This window comes from Amblyomma maculatum, chromosome 6 (genome assembly GCF_055883805.1).
Source record: "Amblyomma maculatum isolate TAMU_Amacu chromosome 6, ASM5588380v1, whole genome shotgun sequence".
NCBI classification, from domain to species: Eukaryota; Metazoa; Arthropoda; class Arachnida; order Ixodida; family Ixodidae; genus Amblyomma; species Amblyomma maculatum.
This window is the reverse complement of record NC_139349.1, coordinates 57344627-57361563: the sequence shown is the minus strand read 5'-3', so window position 1 is coordinate 57361563 and position 16937 is coordinate 57344627. Positions and strand designations below refer to the sequence as shown.

At 42.9% G+C, this 16937-nt stretch overlaps 1 protein-coding gene across 1 annotated transcript in view; it reads left to right on the top strand.

Annotated features, from left to right (window-relative positions):
* LOC146185823 (uncharacterized) overlaps nucleotides 1–16937 on the top strand; it is a 41145-nt gene that overhangs the window by 18785 nt on the left and 5423 nt on the right. Inside the window, exons 6-8 of the mRNA XM_084607922.1 lie at nucleotides 2239–2538; nucleotides 4214–4356; nucleotides 6024–6123. Coding sequence (XP_084464048.1) covers nucleotides 2239–2538; nucleotides 4214–4356; nucleotides 6024–6123 — 543 coding nt within the window. The remainder of the gene's footprint in view (nucleotides 1–2238; nucleotides 2539–4213; nucleotides 4357–6023; nucleotides 6124–16937) is intronic.

Here is a 16937-nt window from a genome sequence, read left to right as displayed (position 1 = left end):
TAGTTCTGTCTCTCTTACAATACTGTATTATCGTTTGGGGTACCACTGGTATGACGAACATGACCAAGTTGCATCTTCTCCAAAGAAGAGCTGTGAGATGCATTGCTGGTGTTTCTTATTGTTTCCCTACGACTGACCTGTTTTTAAAATACGAAATCCTGCCAGTCTTCGCTTTACACGAATACAGACTTTTAATGAGCCTCAAAAGTGCTTCACGGAGCAATGAAAATTACGTTGGCAGTATGGCTGAACTTGCAAAAAACACCCATATTCTACAAACCAGACATAAAGAAATGTGGTTAGTTCCTACACCTAGAGCATATTACTCAGAACAATCTATCTCTTACACACTGCAGTGCTATTAAATAAATTAAACACAGTAATGTCTGACCCTTTCCAGCATTCAAATACTGTTATTAAGAAATTTTTCTGAACAAGTTTCTGTGATGACGCTGCATGTATTTTTGTGTTGGTACTTTTTGCTTCTTTTTCAAGGTGTGTTATTTTTTTTGTGCTATAATGTATAGCGCAGAATTTTTTACCGCTTGTCTGGTGCAATGCCAATGTAAAAAAGGGGGCAGGACCTCTGTCAAGCTTCCGAGCTTTTAGTCCTGTCTCCTTCTCTAATATAGAGAAATTAAAAGGCTGATTGATTGATTGATTGATTGATTGATTGATTGATTGATTGATTGATTGATTGATTGATTGATTAGCGAAATCAAGATTTCATAGCAGACTAAAATCACGTGAAACCCGCCGTGGTGGTGCAGTGGTTAAGGCGCTGGACTACTGTACCCAAGGATGCGGGATCGAATCCCGGCCACGGTGGCGGCTTATTATTGGAAGCGAAAAGCAAGGCACCCGATATCTGTGCAGGCTGTGAGATATCAGTGCACGTTAAAGAACCCGAGGTAATCAATATTTTTGGAGCCCTCTACTACGGCGTTTCTCATAGCTTGAGTCGCTTTGGGACGTTAAACCCCCTAAACCTAAACCAAAATGACGCGAATGAAAACGGCTCAAAAATTAAAACTTGTTATTGGCAAGCTTACAGGTTAAAATAAACAACACATTTTCGTTCTTCAGAATTAAACTGTCTATAAAAATGTATAAGCTGCAGTCTGTTTTTGTAAGACAATTCGACGTTACTTTGGAGTTCTTTTAAAGTGCTGTTACTGTACACGGCAGAAGATGGCGTGCAATTGTGGCGCTTCATTTCCCAGCTCAACCGCATGCCTCCGCCACCCAACAGATATTTTGAGATGTAGAAATTGTAAATTGTCGGGTTTAATGTCTCGAAATGATCTATGAGCAATAAACAGCGTCTTAGTTGTAGGCACCGGAATAGTTTAGACCCCTCTGGTCTCTTAACGTGCGCTGACATCGCGAACCGCGCAGGCACCTTTTCGAGCTAGTAGCATATGTGGCCGCCGCAGCCCGGATTTATTTCATGCATAAGTCTTACCGGACCATAAGATGCACCGACGAAATTCTCAGAAAACAAATCGCGAGGTATACATCAGAAAATACGGTACATCCTTCCCAACGTTCCTAGTAATTCTGGATTCTGAGTAGAAGGTAGCAATCACAAATGGTGCATTCTTTTTTAGTAAATCATTTCATTGTCAAATTATTTTGGCCACGACCTCAGTCGTCAGGAAGCCAACAGAAAGCGTGGACGGGAACGGCAACTTAGACACTGGCCACCGCATCTAGTCTTGCTGACGGTAGCACTCACCACGCTCGGAAAATGTGCCGTTTAGATTGCTTTAATGACGATAAGTCAGGCATCATTGGCGTCAGCGCCAGTCCGACAGTGCGATGTCAGTGGGGTACCCGATTATTCAAACTGGTTATACTGTGGTACCGTGTTTATGCCACGACAAGTGTGATGTCTCCTTCTCCGATGCCCAGGCTGAGTACTGTGAACAATGGCACTAGGTTAAATGAATTGAAAGTGGAATGCACACTCAGAAAATGCGAATCCTAGAACGTTCCTAAGTGGGCGACGCAGGGATAACGACGTCGGACTGCACTACTTTTACGCGCCTGAGCACTTCGCGAATATAACATATGTTCGAATCCTGTATGTGCAACTTTTTTTTTAACTGCAAAACATTAAAATAACCTACCAATATCTTTCCTGGGAGGTGTTTCCCTTTTTTTTTAAGGACGCATTTGCGGCTTGACAAATTTTTTTGATCGTTCGCATTCTCTCGCCTTCTTGGTCAAATACAGGCCCATGCGGAGGCTGCCGCGCATAGGTTGCGGTCGCATGGTAACAACTTCCGCATCATGTTCTCCTCCACGTTGGGAGTCGTGATTTTCGTCGGCGTAAAGGGATCCGGCATGCCGAAAAGAGAGTTCGAACAATGTGAAAGTGTTACGATGGCCGACCGCGACGTCCTCTGCCAAGCAAACGGGTCTCCCCTGCGCCGGTCGCAGACGTCGGACGAAGGTTACACTTACGAAACCTGGATAGAAAATGACGTATCCTACTGGGCCAGCTACGAGAGCGACAACACCTTGACAGAAAAGGTACCGCGTTCGCATCTTCTCTCGCTAGACCAGCAATCGCAGTTGTGGCTAACGTAGGTGCATACTGCAGCGGCGTTTCGCAAACGGAAGCCTTTCAAAGTAAGCTGATTTTCTAAATTTAGATCACATATACCTGCTTGACAACAAAGGCGTGACTTAAGACGTCGTTTACCACTTCCTTGCCGCTACCACCCGGTGCAAAGAGCGCAGGCGCATATGTACCTGAAGAGCCACTTGCTAACGCACCTATGGATGATCTCAAATCGTCCACGGATGCGCGCTTTACGCATGTGTTGTGATCAAAATTTGCAGCGGAACGCTATGCTTGTTTTGAATGTTTCCGAAAATACTGATTTGATGCAAATTACTAGATTACATCAACACATTAGTGATTTTATAGGGCTTTCATAAGCCCCTTAATAATACTAAGAGTGTATGTATAAATGAAGCATCAAGCTCAACTAAGCCCTTCGCGATCTTGATGGGTAGAGTCATTAATCCACAGCCCTGTAGCTGCTGCCACTAATGCAGACCCGATCGATTAAAATTAGTCTTTCAAGTATTCGCTAAACAGCGCTGCTCGCCACTGCTCCTCTGTGGAGTTTGCTGTGTGGTGTACTGCCGCTACATGTTTGCCGCTCCATGGTGTTAAAGATTTGGTCGATCCCCACACCTGACAAATGTGCCAGTACTGATTGGGATAAATGCTTGGAACCTGGTATCATTCAAGATATTATCTTCTCAGTCACAGATCCCCGTGTTACTCTTCTGGATGGCGCTGGTAAATAGATTCAAATACTGCGGCCAACACTGCGGTTTGGCTCAAATAGTTGACGACATCCTTAGGGTGCGGGCTGGGCTGCAAGTCCTGCGCTTATAAATTGTTTTGTTTGGGGATACACTCCAATCTTGTTGAAATGACGCACATATGCTGCGTGGCTTTCTTGCGTTTATAAATAAATACGGGCGATGTGTTATACTGCGTCTGAATGGAATGCTTTCGATTATCCAGATATCATGACTGTACGGCGACTGTCACTGTTTAGCACGTATGGTTCAAATACAGCTCTTGTTGTTCAACCCTTTTGCTACTCCCCTCTTTTCCTTTTCCCATTCACCTAGTGTATGGCAGCCACACGGAATATCTTCTTAGTTAACCTGCCTACCTGCCTTCCTATCCCTCTTCACCCCTCCCTTCACTTTCTCAATCTACTGATGGAGGGAACAAATTTGTCAGTACGTTTGTTTTCTTCATACAGTATTTTACAGCGAACCGCCTTTAGAGAGGCAACTATTAGCGGATCAGTCACAGAGCGGATCAGTCACAATTCTCATATCTCGCAATAAGAACTGGACGGGTGAATGACAAGTAATCTACAAAACTGATATTTATATTCTTTTCTCAGAAAGGTCCTTATATCAAGTAATAAATGAAGGATAGCATCATTGATAACGTGAGGATTCCGAGCACATTCTCGTCATTTAAATATTATGTCTCCTTGTATCGTAGAGAATCACGCAAACACCCAAGCGGTTCAAGCATTCGCTAGAACATGTATTAATGTGCGAACATAAGTTGCTCCGCAATAGTAAAGTTACAGTTCAATATCATTCTTATGCTGAAAAAAAAGTAAAATTCAGTGAGAAAGATAAGCTTCCTCCGATTTTTTTTCAGCTGGACAGGTACACCGGGACTGTCTCTGAAGGCTGGGCGATTTTTGAAATCCAGCGCGACGTGTGGGCAGCGTGTCGAGAAAACAACTACTTCAACCTGGAATTAATACAGATGAAAGCACGCTACCGCCCGCCGCCGCCACCGTGAGGCTCCGTCGAGGCGACCTGCTGGTGATAACCACCATCTTCCGGACGCTGTGGTCGTTTTCAGCGTGAGGGGGGGAGGGGAGGGGGGAGTTGCGTGTTGTTTTGTAACGGCAATTAACCCGTCCTGCTAACGCGTTCAGCAGTGGCGGTGATTTTTACATTAAAGTCGCAGTTCTCTCACGAATCCCTGAAATGTTTTCGTTTCCTTGTCTGATGTGTGATGTGTTTCCTTGTCTCTGCGCATTTCGCCAGATTTTCGCACCAGCAGACATAGTTGCCCTATACTTTATATAGGTTCTTGTGGCTAAGGATCCTTTATCCGTGCTCACTTGTTTTTCTTTAGTTCTGGATTGCTACCCTTATTAATTATTCTTTTGATTTCTAACTTTACTGCGCATCAAACTTTGTATTTGTAAATTATTCGTAAATAAATAATTAGCCATCCTGCCGAGCAATATCTTGACCACATAGCTTTTGTTTGCCGATTTCAGGGAAATGTGTCACTCAGTTGGGTAGAAATTTGGGATAAGGTGTCGAATACTTGCTTCACCAAACGAAGATTGGAACTCAAGGAAATTTTTGTTTTACTGATTAGCCACTTCCAAACTCTTGTTTCCTTAACACCCGTATTTGCCCATGACATCCGATAATAAAAACTCTGGTTGAAACTTTGCCTTCACATTTTTTTTTTCTCAATCACTTGTGCCAATGCATTCCAGGTCTATTAGTGATGAGCAATCCAGTACAGGAGTATCTGCACCGCATTTGACCCTGTTAAACTTTGTGACGTATTCCCTAGCGAAAATTATTGAGTATTCAGTGCACATCCCAGTAATATTGGCGTTCCCTTCGGCGCATATGAAGGCTGCAAACGTATGAATAGTGATATTTCACATTCATGTATGGGTAAACTTGCATTTTAATGCCTAGCAGCTTACCGGTATCGCTCAAGCGGAAAGCATATACAACAGCTGCATCTTACCTGTACTCACCTATGGGGCTGAAGCGTGGAGGCTAACCAAGAGGGTTCTACTTAAGTTGAGGACAACACAGAGTGCTATGGAATAGTAGGGGTAACATTAAGAGATAGGAAGAGTGCAGAGTGGGTCAGAGAAATAACTAAGTTGCTGACATTCTAGTGGAAATCAAGAAGAAATGAAGAAATGGGCATTGGCAGGACATGTAGTGCGAAGAGAGGATAACCGATGGTTGCTTAGGGTAACAAACTAGATTCCAAGGGAAAGAAAGCATAGCAGGGGGCAGCAGAAAATTAGGTGGGCGGATGAGGTTAAGAAGTTCGCGCAGGTCAAGTGCATGCAGCTAGCACAGAACCGGGTTAATTGGACAAGTATGGGAGAGGCCATCGCCCTGCAGTGGGTATAGACAGGCTGATGATGATGATGACGACAACGCTAACTTAAGCCATCTGGACCAATGATTTAGCACACAACGGTGGTACAAATGTATGCCATTGATTTCGATCGCAGCAATACCAAGGAGGTTCAAAGTGTATTTAAAAAAGCTCAAAGTTGCTTCAAGATTCAAGGTTTAGGGCTTTTACTTCGCGGAAACAGAATAAAGGCTTTTTTTTTTTTTTTAACGGTGCACCTTGGATAAATGCTTTACTTTTGTAGCTCACCCAAGTAAAAGATAAATTGATTTAGGGCCCTGTTCCGCAAAGCCATCAAGGCGGTCAGGAATAATCCGGTGATCGCTGGTGACTTCAACGCCAAGAATGGGGCGACGCTATACAGGACACCTAAGGTAGGCAGCTATGGGAGGACGCACACGAGCAAGATCTCACCCTCAATTTGAATCCCGATCCTCCAATGATGACGGGTAACAGCGTATGCGCGGACACATTCCCAGACCTGACATTTTCAAAAAAAAAAACATTTTTAATTGTTTAGACTGGCAATGTCCCACCGCAGTGGTGCAGTAAGACGCCCGACTACTGCGCCGGAGATCCCGGGTTCGATCCCGACCACCGGCGCCTGCGTTTCAGTGGAGGCGAAATGAAGTGGTGTCCGTGTGCTGTGCGATGTCAGCGCACGTTAAAGATCCCCAGGTGGTAGAAATTACTCCCCAGCCCTCCACTACGACTCCACTTTAACTCCCACCTTCCTCCCTTCCCTTACGGCACAGTTCAGGTCCACAGAAATGTGTGACAGATGCTGCGCATTTCTTTTCCTGTCAAGCAATTATTATTATTATTATTATTATTATTATTATTATTATTATTATTATTATTATTATTATTATTATTATTATTATTATTATATTATTATTATTATTATTATTATTATTATTATTATTATTATTATTATTATTATTATTATTAATATTATTATTATTATTATTATTATTATTATTATTATTATTATTATTATTATTATTATTATTATTATTATTATTATTATTATTATTATTATTATTATTATTTGACTGCCAAAATATTGGCAGTGACCATTTCTTTGTTGTGTCGGTCCTCAAAGAGGGCGTCAAGACATAATCTGGGAGTGCCCACAATCACCAGGGATGGGTCAAAGTATAACAAGTAGAGAAGCCTGGGATATCCTGCTGCGAAGCGCGGACCCTGCGATCCAGCACCACACCGTCCATCTGGCGGGAGAGGCCGCAACAGGCCAAGGGCTACCTGCCGTGGGCGCACGACTGCCGAGGAAGACGGGGAAGAGGACGCCCATTTCCGGTGGAAATAAAAGTTGTCCAACCAACCAACCAACCAACCAACCAACCAACCAACCAACCAACCAACCAACCAACCAACCAACCAACCAACCAACCAACCAACCAACCAAACAATAGCAGGAAATGCAAACAGCGTAATGTATGATAACGGCGTCCTCAAACAATGCGAAGCACGTTCCTTCTCTCCGCGTGAATTTCCCGGTAAAGAATACAATTGCATAAGCTACTCCGAGGGTAAAAGTACCCAACAACGTAGAAATGTGTTTCACCAGTGCAACTCAACCAACCACCATTCATGGTTTATGCAAGGACTTAACCTCAGAAATGAATATCACTACAGTTAGAACTGGCAATCTCAGTGCATATCATACTGATCACAAAGTAGTCGTGAAGGTCATTGTGAAGTAACAGAGGTATAATATAAATACATTATACCTATCTCTGGTTTCACTCATTGTACAGCCACGTGTGCAAATATTCAGGTGACGTCGCAATGGGTAATCTAGTGTCGTTTCGCAGGTTCGCTGTTCAATCACCTTCACAGCGTGGATTGAAGTCACAATTTTGTTTTTCGACCGCAATGTAAACGGGATAACATTCAAACGTGCTAATTCGTGCTAAGGCAAATTAGCGTGCTAAGCTTGTGCAGCTATATGAGAGATCCGCGTGAGCCAACTCCTCCTCCCTCTCCGTTTAGCTGTGTGTTCGAGCTTCATATTTCTGTAATCATATGCCAACTGTAGGCCGGTATGACAAATCCGATATGATATTCGTACAAGATTTTTCTGTTCGAAGTGGTCCACATCCTGTGCACAGATCCCCTTCTCGCCACCCGTGAGCCAAAAAATGGTTTTAGTTATTATACGCGCCACTACAGTTTTAGGCCAAGATTTCATCCAAGATTTTCCAAGTCAAGATTTTCAGGTATGTGTCCGAGAAATTCATGTATTCTTTGTCGCCGAGAGTCCTAATGGTTTCACGCGCTACCTTGTTTCGCGCAGCAGAATCTGCAAAAGGAAGAAAGAGATCGCAGCGCGCATCACACGTCTTATGCAGCTCGCTCGACATAAAGTCTCTCGGCAGTGTCCCTGTGAGCATTCCTTTCAGAAGTTTTCGCACTAGTGATGATGAATTCCCATGACATACGCAGTAGCGTCGTACTTCTACATAACCCTCTAAGTCATCCCTTCCCTAGACCGAAACCAATCACGGGTCTTCGAAAGTCTTCCCACATATCGATATGCTAAAAGAGGCTGTTGCAGCTAGACCTACTTTAGAAAAGCAATCCTGGCAGGTCTGAAGGAGCTTCAGTGCAATTGTCACTCCACGGAAATAGATCGACTCATCGGAACACATAAGCCAGACATAGTGCTGTTAAGAGAAACTTGGCTCTCTCCCGTAAAGTCATTTTCCTTAAAAAGCTTTCGTGTTTTCGGCACGGATCGCGTCAATGATAGGGGCGGTGGCTTATTGACCCTGAGATCTTGAAAATTATGTCACCGGGCAAACATAAGCAAAATATTAACGCATCTCGACTGTGAGCTTATAGCCCTGAGGCTATGCAGCAACATTAAGGCTTCCGCATTTCTGCACTGCAGATTCTGCACTCCTCGCGGAATTTTTTTTTATTTCGCTTCTCTCTCTGTCTCTTGTCCAGACGTTGACGCTGTTATATGCAATAAATATTCTAACTCATTTACCCTTCTGTTTACCCCTCGGATTGGTCGCCTACAGCATGCGCCAACGACAACGAAGTAGTTCGCTGTCCACGCACAGGGGGCTTCTCATTCCTTCCTGCTTGCGACTGGACGCATCGTCTACGTTCGGTGCTAGTTCTTCGCAAAGTCTTCTCCAGAGCGTACTTCTTACTGACGACAATGGCCGGCGGTAAGTCGAGAAGTTATTTTTGCCGAAGGATGTATTTCACAGCTTACTAAAATGCCTACTGAACGCCATATCTCATAAAATTAGGTTGGCAGGCTCCACTCTTGCATGTTTTCTATATCCAAGCAGCTTTAGAGTTTAAGGAATATGATGTGGCCTCCGGGCGCCGCACTTAACTTCACGACGAACGGAATGAAAGTACAGCGTTCAAATTGTGGCCGTACCGTCCAGCGCCCAACCCCAGCACCACAAGCCCGCATATCGGGCCTTCCAAGCTTCAACGGTAATGTAAAAGATAAGAAAAAGAGGTTCTAAGAGTCCTCGCCTTCTCTGGGTAGAATGTTCGCACAGTATTCGTATGAGGTTCCCGTTATTCCTATTTAGGTGAGAATCTATATGAAGACTCGCTTGCTCGTGATATCTTCACACTTGCACCGTGGCAAGCTGTGGCTTCTTTTCGTACCTTCATTTCAACTGGCAACCTATTGTAACACTCATTTGCTTGTGGTGAATTTTCAACATAAAATAATAGAGGCAACTACTTTGTGCAAGTAGCTCTTATGCACATATTTCCTTGTAACCACTATGGAGGTTAGAGTGCAGCTAGGAAGATAATTTCACGAGGTCTTAGTATTCTGAAGCACAAGCATGGGGAGGTATAATTCATCGTTATTATTTAAAAATGAGTAGCACTATTCTCGCAGTCGGTAACCGAGCATACCATATTAGCTTATTACATAAAACACGGAAACAGCGCCCCATAACTAAGGGACAAGGCAAAACGTTTATTAAAGCTCAAATTTTGAGCGACAGACCGATCGTCGCTGTACTAAGCATATGAACACCTACACTAGTGTGCAGAATCCTAACAAATCTGCCCGTTACTAACTACAAATAACAGTATCCAACCTCTCGTATTTTACACTTGAGATTTCTACACTGCGGAAGCACCCTTCTTCTGAGGGTAGACGTGTGGCTATACTCCCTTTTTGCACCTGTCACAGAGCATTTTTGTGGTGTTGCCTCCACTAAAGTATAGGCACGCTACATAAATGCCTAAGAATGTACAAGCAGCCATCGCCGTAGCTCAGCCGTAGAGCACTATATGCAAAATGAGAGTTTGCGGGCTCGGTGCCTATCAGCGTCATACAATTGTTTTCTTGTTTTCTAGCGAGTTACTTCCACAAAAAATATCACTTCACATTCATTAAAAAAAAAAGAAAGAAACATTCGCCTATTCTCTGCGTCAGCGGCTGTTGCCTCATTTCTTATTGGTTAAAGGGCAGCTTTACTTATACCGCGACTGGTCTTTCATGTATACAATCTGGGGGTTAATTACTGCTAACTACTGCCGTATGCTAATTGATAAGGACGGGATATCCTAAACGCATATTCTTATATTAGTGATATGCGAGCAGCGAGAATATGAGTGCGTACAAACTCTGTTTACGCTTTCTCTTTTTTTTTTCCGCACTTCCATGCATTCTTGATTCATGAACGTTTGTGTACTGTGTAATTTCAGAGAAGTATGTCAAGTCTAAAAACCGTGGTAAGACTGGCATTTTTCATTCCTTGTTTTCTGCATGCCGACCGCAGTTTTTGTTCTTCCCAGCCTAAAACATCTGCTGAAATTTCACTGAAATTTGTCGAATGATGTTCAATAAGAGCACAAACATGCGTAGCATCTCAGGGACTGACATTACGGGAACGATAGCACGGTATCTTGAAGTCCCCAAAAAGGAAGCAAATCCTTCATACGTAAATGGATTGGCAAAAAAAAAAAAAAAATAATGCAACGTGGTATGTTTCTTAGCCGCGCAATAGGGGACGTGTGACACCCCTTAATTTGAAGTTAGAAGAATAACTGACCCTTTCCTTACCTTGTTGTCCTCAGATGTTCCGTATTGAAAACGATTCTACTGCACAGCGAACACAAGCAACGCTGCTTGGCTCTAATATACTTTCCGAAACGACGTACCTGAATGTGTTTTCAAGCATATTATCGTGTTTTAAAACTCTGTAGAATTTCCAAAGGTCAATGTCAAATGCCCGAAAATTCGTCCTCACTCAAGTGATCATTAAAAGAGCAAAATAGTACTTGTAGCGGCGTTGAAACTCGGCGTCCCTGCTTTTTTATGGCGTAAAGTCTCCCTCAGTCCTTTCTTCTACGTACCGTAGTATGGTCACCTGTCACAGTCATAATTAAGTTCCCTTCTAAAACATAATTCAATAGTAATATTGTTTATTTAAGGAATATTTCTCTATAAGTGCACGATTTCAGTATGAGACAGAAGCGGCAAAAGCATTTTCCAAATTCCTTTAGTGCGTCCGGTTACGCCAAGCTTCCATCAGCTCGCTCGCTGCATCATTAGCGAAGCGAAGCATACCAGGCAACTACACTACTCCAGGCGGCTGTACTGGCAAAGATGCTCTGCCGCGGCGCTGATATTGGTTGGAAAAAGATGTTGTCGCGTACAGGAATGAGTCAGGTCACCCTTCTTCAATAGCTGCAAAGTAAATTATAAGAATACTGCAGCATATGTAATATAAAGAAAATCTAGGTTTAGGAAAGACGTGTTCAAAAGTTATATGGGAGTTCTTTTCTCAAGTCTAGTGAAAAAAAAAAAAAAAAAAGTTGCTTCCACCACGCCCTGCTTTCTAGTTGAAGAGCAGCGTGAAGTGCAATTATCAGGGGCAAGGCGAAGGAATATCAAGTAGCAAAATATATGCATCCTATTTCTGGTCGTTAACTATTCACTAAAAGTACTGTCGTCATCAGCATAGCGGCCTGAATCGTATACAGACAAAGAATTTGGTTCAAATGCGATGGAAGTCCCAAAAAAGTTATAAAAAACAGCAGTTTTTTTATAACCACCCTAACATGGCTACCATACCCCCCCCCCCCCTCCCCCTGCAGCCCTCTCGGCAACAAGCCGCACCAAGCATATAGGGCCCCTGCACTGCCGCCGTCACCTGCTTCATGCTACTTAAAAACTTGCGGCGTTATCGAGCGCTTACTTTGCTATAAAAATATATCTGCAAGCCCAAGTCATGAGTGCGGAGTGCTATTCTAAAATTACTTTTGTATAAAAACGTGTTCACCGGCGTGCCGTTCGATACACACAACCTTGCATCCTGAAGAACTTGCAGTACAAACTTCGCTGACACCTGTGAGGGTCGCAAAATCACTGGAGTTGCCTTTTGACGAACAGAACACCCGTATATTGTACCAACAATTAAACAGTTTAGGCTGCTTGTTTGCGATCCTGTACTCATTGGAGGGTCAAATTCTAAAATTAAAGCTCAGCTACTTTGGCCATCTGGTGAGGAGAGGAGTCGCTGGAGAAAGATTTGATGTTGGGAAAGGTTGAGGGTCGCCGGAGAAGAGGTAGGCACCGAACGCGATGGTTCGATGGCATCCTCGAGGCACTACAGATGAAGTTATGTGATGTTAGGAAGGTAGTGAGAGACCGGAAAGCGTGGCGTGACATGGTCCATAGGATCACGAAGAGTCGGACACGACTGAACGACTGAACTGAACTGAACTGAACGTAACCTTTCAGTTGGTCCCACCATTTGAAACAAGCTATGCTTAATGCAGCACCGCTATTATGACCAAAACACTACTTGTACAAGCAATATATGGGTTCATACATCGGATAATAAATTGATTAATGCATGTGCTCGAATGAACAAACTAGGAGTCTAGTGAACGAATGAATAGGGATAGTGAATTCCGCCATTTTAACATAGGAATACCCTATCGCATGTTACATTATCAACTCTTATTCGTTTGAAAACAGCAAAGATCTGCTGTCACGACGCTTTAAACAAGGTCACATTTATATCAAAACGATAGTATTCATTAGAACACAATTCAGTTTGATATCCTGTAAAGGATCTGTTCGTAATCAGTGCATCAGTCAATCCTCATAAAATAAGAAGGTTTGGTCTGGTTTGAGTGGTTTATCGCCCCAAAGCGACTCAGAATATGGCGCCGTAGCGAAGGGCTCTTGAAATTTCGACTACCTTAGGACCTTTAACGTGCACTGACATCGCAAATCACATGGGCGACTTGCAAAAAGCGACCGCCGCGGCTGCAATTCGGTCCCGTATCCTTGGGCACAGTAGTTGAACGCGCTAATCACTGCACCACCACAGCGGGTAATTAAAAAGGATATGTTCTATGAATGTATCTTACAAGCTATTCTAAAACTGACCCCTGTGCGTAGCGCATAAAAGCTACTGTAGGTAAAAAAAAATCCGTAGATCATATGACGAATATTTTTGAGCATCTTGCCTTTAGGAGTAGTAGTTGGAGACAAAAGCATGGAGACAAAAGTGGTGGTTCAGCAGTTAAAGCATTGGATTTCTGAATCCATTGACGTGGAGTCAACACCGACCATGGCGGCCGATTTTCGATGGAGGCGAGAAACAAGGGCCCGTGTACTCAGCGAAGTGAGTAAACAGCCCCAAGCGAACAAAATTTCTAGCCCCCTCCTCTCGGTGTGTCTCGAAGCCTGAGTCGCTTTAAGATGTTAAACTCCATAAACCAACTAAACTAACCGCTTGTAGTCAAAAAAGACAACCTAAGATGCAATGCTCTAAAGCGTACATATATAATTTCGCCTAAATTTTAAGAACAAGGTCGAAATCTAGGTCCGGTCGACACCTGGTTTTCTCCCACTCCTCAGTAGTCGCCTAGGCATTTTGTTTACTTGGCGTCCTCTGCAACTAAATAAAGGCACCTAACGTGTATTGTCAGTCAGTTGGCTCTAATCAGGGTATTTCTTATTATCCGATTTTCTCTATTTTGTAGGGGAGCAAGATATGTAAGTACACCCTTGCATGATATGAGGGGCCGAGCTGACTGTTCTAAACAGCTATTGTTCACATCACTGGGTTTTATACAATATTCGAGACTAAAACAGCTCTGTATTTTTTTTATTTAATATGACATTTCTTGCAATACCTATTTTTACTTTCTTCCCACTGCGCTAGAATTGCAAACGAGCTATGGGAACCTTAGTTGACGCTACCACACTGCATACGTGCTATTGTGAACGCTGTAACAGCCGAACCCCTTATTTTTTCAATACTTTAAAATACATATCTTTCAAACAATCACGAGCAGGTATAAAAATCCAAACTATCAACTTTGCTTTAACTACGCATTTTCGCGATACGTAAGTACTGCCAAGACGTCAAGTGGTGCAATGCGTGCCTCTTCTACAAGCCTCACTCTATTTCCTGCATACTTACACCTACGGAGGTTAAGAATATATCCGTCGTAGGTGCAGAAGCGTGCTCATCAGTAGAAGTATTGCGAATGATATTTTCTTTGCCATCTAGCGTCTCTGATATATTAAAATTTTCTTTCACGTTTTTTCTTCAGCAATGGAAACAAAATCAGGCTTATAACTGCAAGCAACCTGTTGTATTTGTCCATTTTTACTCTTTATGCCTTATTGTGATCCTGTAAGGACAAATATAAGTAAAAAACAATACTGTCATAACACTTACATGACTCGCAAAATCCTTGAATGGTCATTAATGGTGTTCGGATTCCCAAAGAGTTCAATGTATTACTGAACTCAAATAAGTGAGCCTATCCCGATTGCCTCTTGCCTTGTTCCAAAAGAGCAAATTATTTTCTTCGTCTAGAAAGCTTCAGTAACGCTTCAATAAATGACCGGATTGGTGCACTGTCTCCAAAAGATTGAATTCATCAAACGAGAATCCCGGTTATATAAGCATTGGAACGTTATGAGCAAAATTTGTGCATAGCATTTTTTTCTTTTTTGAGGATGAAAGGGAGTTCTTTTCCTGCATTGTAGTTGTGTTTGCACTTTTGTTTTTTATACCACCTTTCAACGAACAATTCACTCCCTTCATGCGACAAAATACAGGGGGTCTAAATGCTTTGCGCGTGTTCAATAATAATAATAGACAAATGTGTTCTGTTCCGGAAGAAAAAAGGGATTCCGTGAATCACGCCATATTTATTGTGCTGTATATGATACAGACCTTGTGCTGCGCTATGAATACAATGTATTATATATGAAAGAAGCGTACACTACAAAGCAATAAAATTTTCCTTATCATAAAGCTAGACTGACCGTATGGGTATATTTGGGACGTTAAAGTCTATAAAGGAAGAACCAAGCATCTGCGGGATGTTTCAATTACTCAATGAAATTCATAACAAGACATGCCAGCTAGATACTAACAGAATGGTACTATTCTAAAATTCTTGGATAAAGTATCTACATTTTTCACAATCGTTTTCTATGTTTGCAACCTGAATGAGCGCATGTGCTTTGTGGAACGAGGCGAAGTAAGCTGCCTCTGAGGAATGCGTGAAACGAATTACTGCTGAAGCCCAGTGGATGCCGCACTGCATAGCATGAAGTACCATGCCTCATCGATTGAGGTTGTGGGAACGAGCTGGTGCGTGAGGGAGCGTTTTAGCTTTCGAATTCTTCACGTGATTTTCGTCACTGTGGCTCTCAGACTATATTTCCACAACGAGCGCTTAAACTGTTCATGGCGCGTTTTTGCAGGCTCCGAAGCATGTTGGTTATAATAATGACAATCACCTTCTTCCTCCTCATCGCGATCATCTCTACCGGTATCCTGCTGGCATTCACATTAGGTGCGCCTGTGCTCACCGTAAGAAAGCGTGTACTCAGAAGGCGAATCTGGTTTTAAGAACGCTATCAATGTTCCCTGTAAATAATATCGCTCATTCTCCCACAACGCCAAAAAAAAAAAAAAATACTGGGATGTCAACGTGCTACCGTCGATAGTGACGTGCGTAATGATATAATGAAAGGGCGCAGGTGGACGTTTGTCGAAGGATGAGTAGTGAACTGCAGCGACCTTATAGATGAAGAGAAGAGTAAAGCCTCTTGCCTGAACCGGCCTGAAAGCGCTGTCTAAAAGGCATCAGCGATGTAGCGATGTGACCTTCAACAGGATAGCTAATCGGGCGAGTTGGTGATACATTTTCCAGAAAAAACGGCGCGAACAGCGCGAACAGTACAACGCTGGTTTCTGTGTTTTCTTCCTTTCGTCCGCGTTTGTTCGCGCTGTTTTTTCTGGAAGATGTGACCTGGAGCGTATTGGTAATATGCACTCATTTTTTTTTACTTCTAGACAACATGGGTGCCAGAACTGTAGGAATTGCACGTGCTACGGACAGTTTCGGACGTCGTACGTGGGAGTAGCGCCAATTATAACTTAGGCTGCTATTGATAGCCGCAGTGACGTTTACTTGTTTTCATTAGTTAGTATAGTCTATTTTGTTGCCAGGATGTGGTGAAATTCTACTGCGCATCACTAATGTTTGTAAACTGAAGGTTATGCTCATAGTTTTCAGCGCAATGGCACAGGGCCAAAGAAGAGAAGGAAGTGAACGGCGTACACAGCGCTGAGATTAAATAAAGAATACTAACCAGCCCAATTAATTAGCTCTTCAGAGGGTTATCTTTGTTACTTATTTAAAATGCCACCTGTAGCGTGTTTTTTCCGTTTCTTTCTTGGCTGATATGGTGTTACCGAGACATAGTTTGTTTTGTTGCTGCAATGACGAATGTGCACAGTGGGCTTATACTATCTTCAGCTATCGGCCCAGCCAGTATCAGAAAATACATCATTTGTATTGAACTTAGAAGAGTCCTGGGGGCGAAAAGTTTCCGAAATATATTTTGGACGCGTATTTATGGTCTTTCTGCTGACACTGTGTTCGGTGAGTGTGCTTGCGTATTCTTTGTAGACTGCCTCACTTCACGCGGTATCTCGAAGCCCTATTTTACAAACCATCCTTTTGAAAGAAAGTTATTGGAGGTACAGGGTCATAAAACGTTCCCATACCACAATACTTGCTTCTGATCTATACAGCGAGGCATTTATCGCATTCCAAAACTCGCCATTTCGTATGGGAGAAAGGAGAAGGATCATTATCAACTTACAGGCCTTGGCAT